The sequence below is a fragment of the Balaenoptera musculus genome, chromosome 5, assembly GCF_009873245.2.
Source record: "Balaenoptera musculus isolate JJ_BM4_2016_0621 chromosome 5, mBalMus1.pri.v3, whole genome shotgun sequence".
Lineage (NCBI taxonomy): Eukaryota > Metazoa > Chordata > Mammalia > Artiodactyla > Balaenopteridae > Balaenoptera > Balaenoptera musculus.
The window spans coordinates 54,327,626-54,347,749 of record NC_045789.1 but is presented as its reverse complement, the minus strand read 5'-3'; the positions used below and the strand labels follow the sequence as shown (position 1 = coordinate 54,347,749).

General features: G+C 36.6%; 1 protein-coding gene across 4 annotated transcripts in view; it reads right to left on the bottom strand.

Annotated features, from left to right (window-relative positions):
• The window catches only part of CENPC (centromere protein C), a 92,905-nt gene that overhangs the window by 31,994 nt on the left and 40,787 nt on the right, over positions 1-20,124 (bottom strand). For all 4 annotated transcript variants that reach the window (XM_036852709.1, XM_036852711.1, XM_036852710.1 and 1 more), the window contains exons 9-10: positions 10,163-10,354; positions 1,629-1,890 (exon numbers count right to left, since the gene is read on the bottom strand). In XM_036852709.1, the coding sequence (XP_036708604.1) occupies positions 1,629-1,890; positions 10,163-10,354 (454 nt within the window). The remainder of the gene's footprint in view (positions 1-1,628; positions 1,891-10,162; positions 10,355-20,124) is intronic.

The following is a 20,124-nucleotide window of genomic DNA, read 5'->3' as shown; positions in this document are numbered from 1 at the left end:
GAGGGGAATAAGGGTGTTAGCTTGTAGTTTAATTAATGACCATGGTTACTAGGTTATAAGAAGCAAAAAATATCACTTTAGACAAGTTAAAATTTTAATATCTGTTACTTGTATAAAGGAGAAGTTCACGTAATATTTTTTTCCACGTAATATTTCTAATCAGGAAGACTCCTTAGACAAATTAGACATATTCATATTTTAATGTAATAATGTCTCTTTTTTTTGCCTTTCCTAAATACAGAACAATAATACTGTAACATGCTTTTTAAATCTAAATTATCTTTGAAGTTTCCATGAGAGCCACTGAGTAACCACAAAGATTTATCTTCCCACCTTATGGCAAGTAGAATACCAAAATAATTACATATTTGATCTTTTATTTATAGTAAGTAGCTTAATGACTATACAGGTTAACTAAACAAATGTCTCAAAGATCTTCCTTTCTATGAATCCAGATACCCAACAGGCTTTCTTAAGCAGATACTGTAGCAACTATCAACTTGTAATATTTCTCATTAGACTAACTCCTTCTCACTGTGCATAAGATAAGATTTGTTTTAGGGGTACTAGCTCAAATTCAGAAACTCAACATAAAAACTCAATTTTTATACCTTAGTATTTCTCTCAACCCATAGCTAAGGCTTATCTGCTTTGTTTAATAAAACAGTGATTTATTATTATTAATACATTCAAGTAAAAACAGTTGGACTAATAAAAGACCTACATATCCAATGACACACTATTTATTTAACCTAAGTGTACCTTCTTCATATGTAAAAATAGAGCTAACACCTGTCCTATCGACCTCTTAAGATTCTTAATGAAAACCAAATGATATTAAGGAACAAGCTAATATAAATATGGAAGTCTGATATAAGACAGAGAGGGCATTACAAATCAGTGGGGGGAAATTCACTACTCAATGAACTGTTTAGATAGTATGCACTATAATGACATACACTAATGTATTTTAGAGCACTCTATCATTTATTTCAATACATCCCCACCACCTGCAGTTTCTCACAAATATGTATTAAGTATTTTTTTAATGAATGAATGAGTGAATGCTCTATCAAAAGGCAAAAATGCATAAGAACAATACTTACCTCAGTAGGCTGTCAGGACTGATGAGAATTCATTGAAAGCATCTAGTGAATACTTGATACATAGTAAGCACTAAAATATGTTAACTATTATCATCTCATGGGGAAAAGAATTAAGATGTATTCCTGATTATTGTAATTATATTAACCTCATTTAAAAGAAAGCAACTCAAACGATACACTTAAAAATGATTAAGATGATAAATTTTATGTTATATGTTTTTATCACAATTTTAAAAAAGGAAGGGATTGTTAGGCAACAATAATGTTTACCTTATTAAATTTATCACTCACACCCCATGTGCTATATATTATTCCCCATTTTAATATGAGGAAACATTCAGAGTACTATTTTGCCTGAGGTGTCACCCAGCTAATGGCAGAGCGTGGATTTACTAGCAGGTCTGTCAGACTGCAGACTCGTTTATGCTAACATTGCCTCTATATACATGATTAAATAACATAGACAAATTATTAAATGCCAAACAAAAATAACTACATTGTACACATAAGAGACATTATTACCCAGAAGGATTAAGGTTTTTCTTCTCAGCTGGGTCTGCCTCACCGCTTTCCAATGGCTCATTCTGGGAACAACCGGAATCTTTAGCATTTAAAACCTTCTGTGCTCTTGAGCTGCCTTCATTAGCTCTCTTCTGCCTTTTAAATGGAATCGTTTTTTTCCCAGTATTCTGAGATGATTGGTTTGTTTTTTCAGCAGGTTTTTGTCTACTGTTATGATACAATGACAATTCATTTCTTACTGAAGAATTGCTAGAAAAAGGACCTAAAGGATTAAATGATAACCTAAAGTTAGTATAATGTTTGATTATTTGGCTCACTAAAATACCAACATGATTTATATTTTACATGTAAACACACACACCCCAATCTCATAGGCTATATTTGTTTTCTTTTTTTTAAGATTTTTTTTGATGTGGACCATTTTTAAAGTCTTTATTGAATTTGTTACAATATTGCTTCTGTTTTATGTTTTGGTTTTTTTGGCCCCGAAGCACGTGGGATCTTAGCTCCCCGACCAGGGATCGAACCTGCACCCCCTACGCTGGAAGGCAAAGTCTCAACCACTGGACTGCCAGGGAAGTCCCTCACAGGCTATATTTGTTTTCAAGTTAAATTCATAAACTATGCAGCTCTTCAGTTTATAGATACATGTACCAAACCTTTTAAATTTATCACGAGTTTCCAAAACCATCCTCTCTGGCTCTGCCCACTACTCTTCTAGTCATCCTTAAGATCCTGGTATTTCCCCAGGGTCCCAGCTTCATCTTCTCACTCTATGTACCTTCTCTGAGGGACCTATCAACCCATAACTTTAATTACTATCTACATGCTGATATCTATAATATTCACCTACCACTCTCCCCCAGATCTGCCACTCTGGTTTTATTTCCTATCTTAATGAAAAGTATAACTAACTACCCAGATGCCTAAATCAGAAATCTGAGTCATCCAAGACTCCTGTCCCTATCCACAAGCAATCCCTAAATCCTGTCATTTTACTTTTTTTAAATGTCTCTCAAATCCTCTTCTTTTAAGCTCTGCTGCCTGTCATTAGCAGGGACTTTTATCATTTCTTATCTGGATCATTAAAACAGCCTCTTAACTGATCTCCTTTCTCTAGCCTTGCCATTCTTCAATCCATCTTTCACACTGCTTCAAGAATCATCCTTGGAAAACACAAACTGAATCATTACAATCCTGGTTAAAATCTTTTTGTGATTACCTATAGTTTAAGGATCAAGTCTAAATATTTTCAATTCTAATTTATTACTACATCTAGAGTGCTTATTTCATTAATCATAACTCTCAACACTCTCCTCCAAACAGACAAATCAAAAAAAAGGCAGCAGTACTGAACTATCTGCATTTCTCCAAAACACTGATCTTAAATAGTCCCTAGACCAGCAGATCACCATCACTTGGGAATTTGTTTGAAATGCAAGTTCTCAGGCCTTACCTCAGACCTACTAACTCAAAACTTTCAGAGTAGGGTCCTATAATTTGTGTTTTAACAACTCCTCCAGATAATTCTAATGAAACAACTTAAAAGATCAAGCTCTCAGCTCCAGATCTCTACACATGCTATTTCTGCTTGAAACATTCCATCTTTTTTCCTCACCACACCCAATCACTTAGCTGACTCCTAATCCAATCTTCAGGAAGCCTTCACTAATTCCCAAGGTTAAATTAGGTAGCTTTCTCTCAGTCCTTTGACAATGTTTATCATACATCTGATTGTTTACTTATCACTCTCTTCCAGCAAACTGGCAATCCTTAAGACCAAGATTGATGTTTTACCTATCTTTATATTCCTCATGCCTAACAGCAAGGGCAGGATTATGGTGAAGCAAGAGTAGCCTAGGGTAGAAAAAAAATTTTTCCCAGTCTTACTGGGAAAAAATTGACATATAACACTGTACAAGTTTAACGTACAGAATACAATAATTAATATATGTATATATTGCAAAATGATTATCAGAGAGTATATCTTAAAAGTTCTCATAAGGAAAAAATAAAAATTCTAACTAGGGTGTAAAATTTAAAAAGGTGTTTACTCCAAGTCACTCACACAACCCTAAGACCAATTGTCTCCTTAAATTTCCCATTCTAGGTTGCTCGTTTGCCTCATCTAGACCTGGCCCAGCCTAACACCATTCCTGCCTCACAGTGGAAACTCAATAAATGTTTCTCGACATATATGAAAAAGCAGGAGGGTCACATGTACACTACAGGTAGTAGATCAAGAGTCAAGAAATCTCGGTTCCATTATTTTCCAATTCTAGCACAAAGGTCTATAACCTTAGGGGGAACTTATGTTGCTTTTCTATGCTTCAGACTTAGTTTCTTCTTCCATCAGATGAAGGAGTTTGGTGATCTGTAAGCATTCCTCCACTTTTGTGACTCCCTACTTGATCAGCAACCCAACACGTCTCAGGACTGATACATTTCAGGTCTTTTTTGGTAAATTTTGGAGTTCCAGCATGCTTATCCAAGCTCTGTAAGATTTTTATTAATCCATATATTTACACGTTCACTGACCACAGTAGTTTCCAGCAACGTGGGGCAAAAAGATGAGTTCTCCATAGGAGTAACAGTAACAGTAGTAGTTAACATTTTAATACTAAGTATATGCCATTTAATACTTATAACAACTTAATGAGGTGGAAGTATTGGTAATCACATTTTACAGAGTGAGAAACTGAAAAAAGTAATCTCCTCAAAGAGGAGGAATCATAATTTGAACTCAGATCTAACTCAAAAATCCAAGAAGAGCTGCACCAGAATAAACATTTCTTACTGGATTACAATTCAATAATTCGTAGCAACAAGACCTCACAGATACAGTGCCACATATGTACTAGTCTCTCACTTACTGATCTAAATGCCCCAGTCGACAGTACCTGCATATGTAAACATTACCTGACCATATACCAATCTTTCCATGATCATCTCCTTTAAAAAATTCTACCAAAACAATAAATGTTTCATATTATACAGAAAAGAGCTGGCATAGCAGGCCTAAGAATGCTATCCTTTGAAAGGCCTGCTTGCAAAGTTAGCCCTTAGCCCTTGGGTAGCGTGTAGGCACTTGAATTTCAGGAGGGTTCCCATCATTTCATAACTGGTAAATGTGGTTTAGTGTGCCTAAACTGCTTGTGCAAAAAATATGGTTTATGACGAATACTTGCTTTTTCTTCAGGGAGCCTGGAATTTTAGGACATGCTAGGCAGGGGGTACCTAGGTGACCATCGCCAATAAAAATCTTGGGAACTAAATCTCTAATGAGCTTCCCTGATAAACATTTTACACACTTGTCAAAACTCATCGCTGTGATACCAAAACCAGACAAAGATGTCACAAAGAAAGAAAACTACAGGCCAATATCACTGATGAACATAGATGCAAAAATCCTCAACAAAATACTAGCAAACAGAATCCAACAGCACATTAAAAGGATCATACACCATGATCAAGTGGGGTTTATCCCAGGAATGCAAGGATTCTTCAACATACGCAAATCAATCAATGTGATACACCATATTAACAAATTGAAGGAGAAAAACCATATGATCATCTCAATAGATGCAGAGAAAGCTTTCGACAAAATTCAACACCCATTTATGATAAAAGCCCTGCAGAAAGTAGGCATAGAGGGAACTTTCCTCAACATAATAAAGGCCATATATGACAAACCCACAGCCAACATTGTCCTCAATGGTGAAAAACTGAAACCATTTCCACTAAGATCAGGAACAAGACAAGGTTGCCCACTCTCACCACTGTTATTCAACATAGTTTTGGAAGTGTTAGCCACAGCAATCAGAGAAGACAAAGAAATAAAAGGAATCCAAATCGGAAAAGAAGAAGTAAAGCTGTCACTATTTGCAGATGACATGATACTATACATAGAGAATCCTAAAGATGCTACCAGAAAACTCCTAGAGCTAATCAATGAATTTGGTAAAGTAGCAGGATACAAAATTAATGCACAGAAATCTCTTGCATTTCTATACACTAATGACGAAAAATCTGAAAGTGAAATTAAGAAAACACTCCCGTTTACCATTGCAACAAAAAGAATAAAATATCTAGGAATAAACCTACCTAAGGAGACAAAAGACCTGTATGCAGAAAATTATAAGACACTGATGAAAGAACTTAAAGATGATACAAATAGATGGAGAGATATACCATGTTCCTGGATTGGAAGAATCAACATTGTGAAAATGACTCTACTACCCAAAGCAATCTACAGATTCAATGCAATCCCTATCAAACTACCACTGGCATTTTTCACAGAACTAGAACAAAAAATTTCACAATTTGTATGGAAACACAAAAGACCCCGAATAGCCAAAGCAATCTTGAGAACGAAAAATGGAGCTGGGGAAATCAGGCTCCCTGACTTCAGACTATATTACAAAGCTACAGTAATCAAGACAGTTTGGTACTGGCACAAAAACAGAAATATAGATCAATGGAACAGGATAGAAAGCCCAGAGATAAACCCACACACGTATGGTCACCTTATCTTTGATAAAGGAGGCAAGCATATACAGTGGAGAAAAGACAGCCTCTTCAATAAGTGGTGCTGGGAAAATTGGACAGATACATGTAAAAGTATGAAATTAGAACACTCCCTGACACCATGCACAAAAATAAACTCAAAATGGATTAAAGACCTAAGTGTAAGGCCAGACACTATCAAACTCTTAGAGGAAAACATAGGCAGAACACTCTATGACATACATCACAGCAAGATTCTTTATGACCCAGCTCCCAGAGAAATGGAAATAAGAACACAAATAAACAAATGGGACCTAATGAAACTTAAAAGCTTTTGCACAGCAAAGGAAACCATAAACAAGACCAAAAGACAACCCTCAGAATGGGAGAAAATATTTGCAAATGAAGCAACTGACAAAGGATTAATCTCCAAGATCTATAAGCAGCTCATGCAGCTCAATAACAAAAAAACGAACAACCCAATCCAAAAATGGGCAGAAGACCTAAATAGACATTTCTCCAAAGAAGATATACAGATTGCCAACAGACACATGAAAGAATGCTCAACATCATTAATCATTAGAGAAATGCAAATCAAAACTACAATGAGATATCATCTCACACCGATCAGAATGGCCATCATCAAAAAATCTAGAAACAATAAATGCTGGAGAGGGTGTGGAGGAAAGGGAACACTCTTGCACTGTTGGTGGGAATGTAAATTGATACAGCCACTATGGAGAACGGTATGGAGGTTCCTTAAAAAACTACAAATAGAACTACCATACGACCCAGCAATCCCACTACTGGGCATATACCCTGAGAAAACCATAGTTCAAAAAGAGTCATGTACCAAAATGTTCATTGCAGCTCTATTTACAATAGCCAGGACATGGAAGCAACCTAAATGTCCATCAACAGATGAATGGATAAAGAAGATGTGGCACATATATACAATGGAATATTACACAGCCATAAAAAGAAATGAAATGGAGGTATTTGTAATGAGGTGGATGGAGTTAGAGTCTGTCATACAGAGTGAAGTAAGTCAGAAAGAGAAAAACAAATACAGTATGCTAACACATATATACGGAATCTAAGGGGAAAAAAAAAAAAAAAAGGCCATGAAGAACCTAGTGGCAAGACGGGAATAAAGACACAGACCTACTAGAGAATGGACTTGAGGATATGGGGAGGGGGTGGGGTGAGATGTGACAGGGTAAGAGAGTGTCATGGACATATATACACTACCAAATGTAAAACAGATAGCTAGTGGGAAGCAGCCACATAGCACAGGGAGATCAGCTCGGTGCTTTGTGACCACCTAGAGGGGTGGGATAGGGAGGGTGGGAGGGAGGGAGATGCAAGAGGGAAGAGATATGGGAACATATTGTATGTGTATAACTGATTCACTTTCTTATAAAGCAGAAGCTAACACACCATTGTAAGGCAATTATACTTCAATAAACATGTTATAAAAAAAAAAAAAACTCATCGCTAGAGGAACTAAGTGCCTCCTGTATGAATGCACTGGGAGAAGACTCTTGGAAGCTTGCACACGATTTCCTTCAGACTTTGTCCATGTAACTTTTTCTCTGCTGATTTTGCTTTGTATCCTATCACTACAAGGTAACTTCAGACTTCCATTATCACCTTTCCCACTTCACTTTTACCTGATGACCCTGCTTACTATTCCACTGAGAAAACAAAAATGTTCAGAAGAGTACATCTTCACTGTGTGGCTGAACTACACTGACTCCATTTTGTCAGCTCCTTCTTAGTCCCACCCCCTTCCCCTCAGTGTGAATGAGCTTTAGCCTCCTCAAAAGGAATGTGCCCAAGCCAGATATGTTCCCTATCAACTTTTATCCTTGCCTTAATCTGATATGAAAACTGGAAGAATGCCTTTACTGACTCAGATGGTTAATGGTCATGAGACCAGCGGAGGGGAGGAAAAGCCCTGGTTCCTATCTGTGCAGATGTGCTTCTTGCTAGTAGTCAGAATCTATTTTTAGCTTTGGCCCCTTTAAATCCCCCTGTACCCCTTTTGGCTGTGCGGAGTGCAGCTGCGAATGCCTCTGGATCATCAACCACCTGATCCTGCCTTTACACCCAAAATAAACTTCATAATTGCACTTTATGGAGTTGCCTGGTTTTTCAGTCTCAAAGTTCCTTCTCAGTTTGGAGGATATTATTCAATGTCTCCACTGCCCAACATTTACCTTCGCACCATCAACTCTACCAACCTACTTCTAAGTGTCGCCATATACCCTGCCTTTCCTCTTTTATATGATATACTGTCCTTGCTCCTGTCTAGAGCTAACCCTTTTACGATGGACTGGACCACACCCTACTCCTTGCCTACACAAGGACTGTGATCCTATATTTACCCTCTACCTTTCTACAAGGTCGTTTTAATGAGCAGATAAGCTGATGTAGTATCTTGCATATTAAAAGAGAGACACCTTCCCTTGACCCCATATCTGCTGTGTCCCTTTATCCTACTGTCTTTCCTACCTCACTTCCTACACTCCCTTGAACCCCACCTCCAAATCAGGCTTTTGGTCTCATCATTCTACAGAAACAATTTTTATCAAGGTGACCAACAAACTCCAGTTGCCCAAACCATACTGTCAAGTCTTAGCTCTCATCTAATTCAGGCCATGAGCAGTATTTAAAATAGTTCATCACCCAATACTTAAAATGTTTTCATTACTTCACTTCCATAACCCTAAGTTCTCCTCATTTTCCTTTAATCTCACTAACTGCTCCTTTTCAGTCCTTTTGATGGATCTTCCTTTCTCTTCCCTACTCCTAACATTGGAGTCTCCCAGGACTCAATTATTAGCTTTCTTTCTTCTCCAAGTATAGTCTATTACTAGATGATTTCAAGTAGTCCTGAAGTTTTAACGATCACCTCTATATTGATAACTCCCTAATTACATGTCCTCCCAGATCTTTCCCCCCAACTTTAGACTCATTTTATCAAGCTATCTCCTCAGTATATCTACTTCGATATCTAATTAACATATTACAACCTAAAATCGTGATATTCTTCCCAAATCTGCCTCTCTCATCTCAGTAAACCTTTCCTTACCTCAGCAAACAGTAGATCCATTCTTCTGCTTGTCCAGGCAGAAAAATCTGAATCATCCTTGATGCCAGCTCTCACTCCAATTCATCAGTACTTTCTGTGAGTTACCTTCAAAAATATCCTGAATACAACCATTTCCATTCTCTTCCCTCCAACCACCTCCTAACTACCCTCCATGCTTCCACTTTTGCCCAGTCCTAGTTCCCTCCCTACATTGCAGTAAAAATAATCCTTTTAAAAGATAAGTCAATCAGGTCACTTTATTGCTTAAAATTGTCCAGTAGCTTCCCAATACACTTTTGTCTAAACTCATTATCACAGCCTGCTTCTCTGACTTCATCTGCCCTAGCTTACTCTCTTCTTCAGCCATACTGACTTTTTGACATTCCTCAAGCTTTTCCAGCATGGTCCATCAGTACTTTTATTATACTAATACTGTTCCCTTGGTCTGGAATGCTCCACACCAAATTATTTACATGGCTCCCTCCTTCACTTTATTCATATATGTGCTCTGAAAGATCCTAATCAACTCTTACTGCTACCTTTTACAAAAACAATATTCTGCTCCATCTCCTATCTACTCCCAGTTCTGCCATTTACTTCCCAACTCTAATCTTTATGTGCCTTGTTTTTCTCAATTACCCATCACTGAATGAATTATATATCTATATTGTTGATCTTCCTCCAGTAGAATGTAAGTCCTATAAGAGCAGCAATTTTTCATTTTTGGTTTTATTCTTCCACAGCTGTATCCTTGTATCTAGAATACTGTATATGGTAAAGCCTCATAAATATCTTTATAATTAATTGATTTAATATTTCTATTGATGATCCAATTTAAATTTTTCCTCATGAGATTTTTCTCGAGAATGGGAGTATAAATCAAACACAGAGGCTCTTATAGAATGAACATAATTTAAATAAAAATACTTACTCTGCTCTGATTTTACCACCCACCAATTAGATGGATGTCTGGAAATTCTTCGACTTCTTGTGACAGTTGAAGTCAATTCTTCAGGTACAATTTTGTTCTTCTTGGACCCATCTGAAAAACGCTTCTTTTTGCATTTCTTATCTTTCTTCTGATTCTCTGCATGAGGAACATTGGTGCTACCTTTCTTGCTTCCTAAAATAAAGAATAAAAACAATTCAAAATCTACCGCACCAAAGAATATTCAGAAAACCAGAGCAGATTATAAAAAAAACCCTCTCAATTATAGGAACTTCTTGAATTTATTCTGTGGGCTTCTTTTCATCTCTATTTTTTAAAAGTCACATGTTCTCAATAAAATCTACAACTTTCTGTCAGTTAAATGCAAACTTTTCACATTGCTTGATAACTAACATATACTCCTGAATCAAAAAAAAAAAAAGTATACTCTGAAAAGGAAAAATGAAATATATGACTCCTTCCACTACTAAAGTCCCATGTAAAAAAAGGTTAACTACTGCTTTTCTTTTTTAAAATAATTCATGATTTTTGTCAATCTAATTTATGGAAGAGAATATTTTAAGGAAGTTTTCAATAAAGAGATCTTTCCTATATGAAGGAAAAAAGATTGTTTCTTTAAACAGAATTTAAAGAGGAAAAAGAATTTTTAAAACAATGAATATGGCAAGCAACAAAAAGCTAATGAAAAGGTTTGGCGCCAGTAGTAACTTCATTTTACTACAAAAGCAGGTAGATAAGAAAAGATCTAAGAAAAGGGACAGGTAAATTCTAGTTTTGTTTTTGAGACTGACAACCAGGAAGAAAGGGAAATCAGAGAAATAGAAGCTATTTTAATACAAATATTGCATCTAAAAAATGTACAACCACCAAAATGAGTTTAAAAATGGGAAATTTTCAAAAAAAAATAAAAAAAAAAATAAAAAAAAAAAAAAAAAAAAAAATGGAAATTTTCTTTTTTTCAGAAGGAGATTTAAACATTAGATGTTAGTAGATGTAATGAAAAATTTTCTTGACCAATGAGTAAATCAAGAAACCAGCATTTTTAAGTTTCTGACACAAAGATTTCTATGAGATCCAAAGGAGTTAAAATCATATCAAGTAGGAAACTCAGAGTAAATGAACTGCATAAAAGTATATAAGACCAGGGGCAGTGGCCAAGATGGTGGAGTAGGAAGACCCTGAGCTCACCTCCTCCCACAGGCACACTAAAATTACAACTATTTACAGAGCAACTATTGATGAGAACAATGTGAAGGCTAGCAGAAAAGACCTTCCACAACAAAAGATATAAAGAAGGAACCACAATAAGACAGGCAGAGATAAGGGAGAGTCAAGACCCAGGGTGGGCAACCTACAAACAGGAGGATAATTACAATTGCATGGTTTTTTCCAGGCAGCCACAGGCCTGAGCCCCACACTGGGCTCCCCTGACTAGGGTTCCTGTACCAGGAAGACAAGCCCCCCAAAGTTTGGCTTTGAAGGCCAGTGAGGCTTACTTTCACAAGAACCTGAGGGCTACAGGAAATACATACTCCACTCTTAACAGGCAAAGGCACTGTAATTAAAATGGCAAAATCTCAAATACTCCAAGGCCCAGGGCAGAAGCAGTAATTTGAAAGAAGGCTGTGTCAGAACCACCCGCTGATCTTGGAGACCCTCCCAGAGAGGCAGGAGGCAACTGGAGCTCACCCTGGGGACACAGACACTGGTTGCAGTCATTTTGGGGAGCTTGTTCTATCACAAGGACACTGCTGTTGGCAAGCACAATTTTGGAATCCTCTCTCTAGCTTATTAGTGCCAGAACCCAGATCCTCCCACCAGCTGGTTGGCACCGGTCCTGGGACGCCCGAGGCCAAGAAGCTAGCCTAGTGGGGACCCAGCCCTACTCACCAGTGAGCCACAACTATCCCCTGGACCCCTGGGACCCCACAGCCAACCACCAGGACTCAGCCCTACCCACCATCAGGCTGACACCAGCTCCAGGAATCCCAGGGCCCTACAGCCAAAAATCCCAGGACCCAGATCTGCTCACCAGTGAATTTACACCAGCTCCAGGACACCCTGGGCCTCATAGCCACCCATGTCAGGAACAGGTCCTGCCCACCAGCAGACAACATCAACCCCAGGAACCACCTCCCCAGGCCACAGCCCTGCACACCAGCAGGCCAACACTAGCTCCAAGACCGCCAGCACCACATCCAGCCTCCCCAGGACCTGGCTCTGCCCACCAGCAGCCAGCAGCCTCCACATTATGCAGGGCCAGAAAACCAACCAGATGGGGGCAAGCCTGCCTACCAGTGCACCCACAGTAATCAACCTGCCACAAATGAAGGGCCAACTCAGCCCACACAGGGCACCCCGAGAGCATATAGCTTTGATGACCAGAGGGCAGGTCACTGCTGGGCACCCACTGGACATCTCATAAGGAAGGCCACTTCCCCAAGATTGGAACTGTAACCAACCTACTAAACACATAGAAATAAAAAGAGAATTAGGCAAAATGAGGTGACAGAGGAATATGTTCCAAACAAAGGAACAAGATAAAGCCCTAGAAGAACTAAATGAAATGGAGTTAACCCATTTACCCAATAAAAAGTTCAAGCTTAATAAAGATGCTCAAAGAACTAGGGAGAATGGATGAACACAGTGAGAAATTAGAAGTTTCTAACAAAGACTTAGAAATTATAAAGAAGAACCAAACAGAGCTGAAGAAATACAATAACTAAAACTAAAAATACACTGGAAAGAATCAACAGCAGACAGATGCTACAGAGGTATGGATCAGTGAACTGTAAGACAGAGTAGTGGAAATCATTCAAGCTGAAGAGAAAAAAGAAAAAATAAAAAGAAATGAGAACAGTTTAAGAGATATGTGGGACAAAAACATCAAGCGTACTACCATTCACATTATAAAGGTCCCAGAAAAAGAGAGAGAAAAGGGGCGGAGAACATATTTGAAGACATAATAACTGAAAAGTTCCCTACTGAGGTAAAAGAAACAAACGGTCAGGTTCAGGAAGCACAGAGAGTCCCAAACAAGATCAACCCAAAGAGGACCACAGTAACACACAATGAAATTAAAATGGCATATGACCCAGCAATACCACTCCTGGGCATATACCCAAACAATTATAGTTTAATTAGAAAAGATACATGAACCCCTATGTTCACAGCAGCACTATTTACAATAGCCAAGGCATGGAAACAACCTAAATGTTCACTGAAAGATGAATGGATAAAGATGTTATATATATATGGAATAGAATATTAGTCATAAAAAAGAATGAAATAATGCCATCTGCAGCAACATGGATGGACCTAGAGATTATCATACTAAGTGAAGTCAGAAAGAGAAAGACAAATACCACATGATATCACTTCTATGTGAATCTAAAATACAACACAAATGAACTATCTATGAAACAGAAATAGACTCACAGACATAGCGAACAGACTTGTGGTTGCCAAGGGGGAGGGGGAGGGGGAGTGGGGAGGGAAGGACTGGGAGCTTGGGATTAGCAGATGCAACCTATTATATATAGGATTGATAAACAAGGACCTACTGTATAGCACAGGGAACTATATTCAATATCCTGTGATAAACCATAATAGAAAAGAATATGAAAAGAATGTATATATGTATAACTGAGTCACTGTGCTGTACAGCAGAAAGTAACACAACATTGTAAATCAACTATACGTCAATAAATTTTTTTTTAAAATAAGTTAAAATGGCAAAAAAAAAAAAGATTAAAAAGAGAATATTAAGAGCAGCAAGGGAAAAGCAACTAGTTACATACAAGGGCACTTCCATAAGGCTACTGGCTGACTTTTCAGCAGAAATTCTGCAGGCCAGAAGGGAGTAGCACAATATATTTAAAGTGACAAAAGGGAAAAAACCTACAAACAAGACTATCCGGCAAGGCTATCATTCAGATTTGAAAGAGAGATCAAAAGTTTTATAGACAAGCAAAATCTAAAAGAGTTCAGCACCATGAAACCAGGTTTATAAAAAGTGTTAAAGGGACTTTAAGTAGAAAAGGCCACAACTAGGAATATAAAAATCATGAAAGGAAAAATCTCATTGGTAAAGGCAAATATACAGCAAAGGTAGTAGATCAACCACGTATAAACTTAGTAGAAAGGTTAAAGGACAAAAGTAGTAAGTCGTCTATATCCACAACGAGTAGTTAAGGGATAAATAAAACATGATGTATATACGATGTCAAAAAATTTTAAGCATGGTAAATAGGGGGTAAAATGCAGGGTTGTTAAAATGCGTTCAAACTTAAGAGACGAGCAACTTAAAATAATCATGTAATACATATAGATTGCTATATATAAACTCCATGCTAACCACAAGCCAAAAAGCCATAACAGACATATACACAAAAAGGAAGAAAGAATCCAAACATAACACTAAAGGTAGACATCAAATCACAAGGAAAGAGAGCAAAAGAAGGAACAAAAAATAACTACAAAACTATTAACAGAAAGGCAATAAATAAATACCTATTAATAATTACTTTAAATGTAAATAGACTAAATGCTCCAATCAAAAGAAATAAGAGTGACTGAAAAATAAGACCCATATAGATGCTACCTACAAGAGACTCACTTCAGATCTAAAGACACACACAGACTGAAAGTGAGGGAATGGTATTCCATGCAAATCAAAAGGAAGCTGGGGTAGCAATACTTATTTCAGACAAAACAGACTTTAAAACAAAAACTCTAACAAGAAACAAAGAAGGACATTATATAATAATTAAGGGATCAATCCAAGGAGAAGATATAACAATTGTAAATATATATGCATCCAACATTGGAGCACTTAAATATATAAAGCAAATACTAACAGATATAAAGGGAGAAACTGACAGTAAAAATAATAGTAGGGAACTGTAAACCCCACTTACATCAATGGACAGATCATCCAGACAGAAAATCAACAAGAAAACACTGGCCTTAAATGACATATTAAATCAGATGGAATTAAAAGATATATACAGAACATTCCATCCAAATTTTGCGTGCCCATGGAACATTCTGCAGGCTGGATCACACAGTAGGCCACAAAACAAGTCTCAGTAAATGTAAGAAGACTGCAATCATATTAAGCAACATTTCTGACCACAGTGCTATGAGACTAGAAAACAAGTATAAAAACACAAACATGTGGAGGGGATATGGAAGAAAAGAAATAGGGGAGGGAAATTAAGAGGTACAAAGTTCCAGCTGCAAATAAATGAGTCATGGGTATGAAACATATGGTGTTGGAATATAATCAATAACTATGTAACATCTTTGTATGGTGACAGATCTTAACTAGATGTGTCATGGCAATCAGCTTGAAATGTACAGAAATACTAAATCACTATGTTGTGTAACAAGAACACAGTGTTGTAGTCAATTATACTTCAAAAACAAATAACCTCATAGAAAAACAGATCAGATCTGTGGTTATCAGAGGTTGCGGGGGTGGAAGGAGAATTGTATGAAGGTAGTCAAAAGGTACAAACTTCCAATTATAACAGAAATAATTACTAGGAATGTAATGTACAACATGATAAATATAATTAATACTGCTGTACATTATGTATGATAGTTGTTAAGAGAGTAAATCCAAAGAGTTCTCATCACAAGGAAAATAATTTTTTTCTACTTCCTTAATTCTGTATCTGTATGAGATGATAGATGTTCACTAAACTTGTTGTGGTAATCATTTCATGATGTATGTAAGTGAAATCATTATACTGTATACTTTAAACTTATATAGTGTTGTATGTCAATGATATCTCAATAAAACTGGAAGCAAAAAACAAACAGAAAATAGTATATAAGGCCAACAGAGCAGGCTATATATATAAAACCACATAATTAAGTATTAAATTATACAGAATAAAAAGAAGAAAGGACAGCATAATAGGGGTTGAAATCTGGACATACAAGACTAGAGCTATCACTAAGAAGGTAAATTTGGGGAACTAATTCAGACAGAGTTGATATCTAATGCAAAGAAAAAATGTTCTCAAGGTATGAATGTAACGGAAGAACAGAAGGAAAACTATTAAACTTGGGAAATATAGAGACAGTCATCAAAATTTATAGATGAACTGAGAAAAAGTAATCAATAAAAAGACACAGAAGGAAATCAAACAAAGAACATGCAGAACCAGAATATTATAGTATCAGAAGTTAGCTAGTGCTTAATTAGGCTAGAATGAAAACTACACCTTAGTCATCTTTATTACCTATAACATATAACATTATGTTTGGTACACAGGCTCTCAATAAATAGGCATCAAAATAATGAATTCAGGTTGAAGCCTATATTTCACTAGGCAGTGATACTGGCAAAACTGCTACCCAGCATGAGCTATTTTAGATATTATCTAAATTTTGATACTCAAAATGTGGTTCACAAACCAGCTACACCAGCATCACCTGGAATAGACTGTTTAGAAATACAGAATCTTGGGTCCCACCCCAGACCTACTAAATCAGTTTATTAATCAGTATTTTAACAAGACCCTCAGTGAATTCAAATGCACATGCAAATATGAAAAGCACTGTTCTAGGTGCTTTAGTCATTCTCCCAGTTAAATCTGACTGGGGAGTAGAGGGATAAAGGATAAAATGACCCAAATTCTGTCATGAACCCTTACAGCAGTATCACTCTCTGATTCTACTTTAAGAATAAGTTACAGGATTTGGCAATACTTTAAATTTGGGATAAAATGCTGATAAGAGAGAACTGATTCATGCTTATAAGGTATATTCACCTTAATTATACTGAACCAGGCACAAAATTTTTAATTAAAAAAAGAAAATAATCTATTTTACCAATATTATGCTTAATAGTATCAACCAATACTTTTGAAGTGATGAGAACGGAAAACATTAGAAGAGTTACCACAAAGTAAACCTTGTCAGTAAATAAGATCTTTTAGGGAGTAGATATAGAAAATAATAAAGAGTCAATTTACAAAACACTAAAGCAAGAATGAGAACTTTCAACATGGTTGACAGTGATTAGTAGTTTAAGGAATTATTTGTACAAACAGCAAGAATCCTCACTGATGAGCATCATTTTCCAGCCCCTCTCCAATCTCATCTCTCTTCTCCAACTTATTTTCTTCTATTTCTTCCCTTCTTGTTCTTCCCTTATGCTTCTCAAAAATATCCTCAGGAACTGCTCTAACAAATGAGAGGTGCTTATGATGTCAGAGATTATGGTCCATGTTCATGAATTGACTCAAACAAACACTAATGTGAATAATGATTTAAAGCAAAAGAATGTGAGGGGGAAAATGCTATCATCAAAGATTTATTCAGACAGTGATACAGGAAAAAAAAAATCATACAAAGTAAAAAACAAACCAATTAAGAACATCATTTCAGAATCCAGTTCCAGATCAGGAAAGGTTAAAAACTGAATGACAACAAATTTAGAAAACTAATAAAAAGGAACATATACAGAAAATAAAGCTGATATATCAAACAGCTGGTAATGTGAAGAGAGATGACTTAGAACTGAGGAGACATATGTCATAAGCAGGGAAACAACTAGAAAAGAGGTGACTACTGTAGAAAATTTTGCATATTTACATGTACAGGAATAGTATTCTGAAGGTGGGCATTTTTAAATAAACACTGCAAAAGTATTCATTCAAAACAGAGTAATACTTCTGTCACTGTTGATAATATATTCCAGTGACCCACAGAAATGCTAAGGCTAAGATATGGGGGCTTTTTAGGAATAGGATAGATATAGTCCCTGTTCTCATGGAGCTTTCAGTCCAGATTCTAGAGTACAAGACAAATTCAGCAAGTAATTATATGTCTGAAAATGAAGAGTGATATTAGAGCAAATATAGCAACATACTGGGTTGAGGGATAATTATCAAGGAAAGTGATATTTAAACTGAGTACAAAGCTTGGTAAGGAACCCAGAGTATATTTAGGAAAAATTGTCTAAGTAAAAGGAAGAGGGCTTCCCTGGTGGTGCAGTGGTTAAGAATCCGCCTGCCAATGCAGGGGAAACGGGTTCGAGCCCTGGTCTGGGAAGATCCCACATGCCACAGAGCAACTAAGCCCGTGCGCCACAACTACTGAGCCTGCACTCTAGACCCCGTGAGCCACAACTACTGAAGCCTATGCACCTAGAGCCCGTGCTCCGCAACAAGAAGCCACAGCAGTGAGAAGCCCATGCACTGCAACGAAGAGTAGCTCCCGCTCGCCACAACTAGAGAAAGCGCGTGCACAGCAACGAAGACCCAGTGCAGCCAAAAATTAATTAATTAATTAATTTTTTTAAAAAAAAGGAAGAGCATATTTAAAGGCCCACAGTTGTGAAAGTGGTCTGTTCATGGAACTGGAAAAATAAATAAAATAAATTACTCTAGCTTCGCTAAGGGGAGTAGCAGGAGCAATGGAGAGAAATAACAGATTTGAAAGCTACTTAGGAAGAAGTCAAAAGACTTACTGACTTTATATGGTTTGCTAGGTAAAGAAAACAGGAGCTAAAGATGAATCAGATTTCTTTCTTGAGCTAATAGATTTATTATGGCTCCATTTATGAAGATACTGAAAACGAGAGGAGGAAGAAGTTTGAAGGAATTTAGTTCCCAGCATGTTCAGCTTGAGAAGCCTGTGAGACAACAAAAGTAGAAGAGTTAATTTGCTCAATCCAGGTCATCAGTTTAGGCATTACGAGAGTATGTCAAGTGCTTGTGAACTAAAGGAAAATTATCTTCTGAGTAAAATATCTTTGGAATTAAATTATCTCAATATTTTAGTCTTTGAAAACTGATGTGGTTGGCAGAATAATAGCCTCCTAAAGATGCACCCACCCTAATCACAAAATCTGTGAAAATATTATCTTACATGGCAAGAGACTTTAGAGATATGATTAAGGTTATAAACCTTAAAATAGTGAGATTATCCTGGATTATCCAGGTTGGCCCAATCTAATGACATGTGTCCCTAAAAGCTGTGGTAAGAGGGAGAGAGATGGGATGATGGAAGAGAGGCAAGAGAAATTTGAAACAGTAAAAAGGCTGGCATTGCGGGTTTTGAAGATATAAAAGGAGAACCATGATTTAAGGAACACAGGCGATTTCAAGAAGGCAGAAAAAGCAAGGAAACAGATCCTCTCCTAGAACCACCAAAAAGGAACAAAAAACCTTGTCAACACCTGGATTTTGCCCCAGTAAAATCCATTTCAGACTCCTGACTCACAGAATGGTAAGATAATAAATGTGTGTTGTTTTAAGCCACTAAGTATGTAGTAAGTTGTTATGAGAGCAAAAGAAAAGTAATACAGAATGCTATATTCACTAATGAACCTAGATAAGAAAATTTTAATATACATGGAAATTAGTGTACAACATATAGCAGGTACTCAATAAGTCTTTAACATTTATAATTTCAGAGAGTATCTTGCAAGTACACTTTCTTGATGTAATGTTTTTTCCTAAGAAATTACAGATAAATCAAAATTTTGTACCTTCAAATTTTGTGAATTCACATTCTACTTAAAGAACTAGTAAGAAAAATGCTTTCTTGTAATGTTAACTATCACCTTCAGTTTAGTCAGATTCTCCATGTTGTATTTCCTTAAAATGAACAACTGCTAATAAGAAACTGAAATAAGCAAAAAAATAAAGAATAATTCCAATAAAAAAGATGTGGTACACATCTGACATTTATAAGAGGAGCACAAAATAGGTCACTTTTCCTCCTATTCTAAGCAGAATTTTTCAAATATGCAAAGGCACATACAGGCAAAATTGAAGTCTGACAACTATTATTTCAGGTGATATAAAGTCTATGTTATAGACTATACAAAAAGAAAGCTAAAATAACTGAGTGGTAACTATATTAAAGTGAAACTTTTTATATTAAAAACTAGCTTAAATATTGTGCTTTAATATACTCTC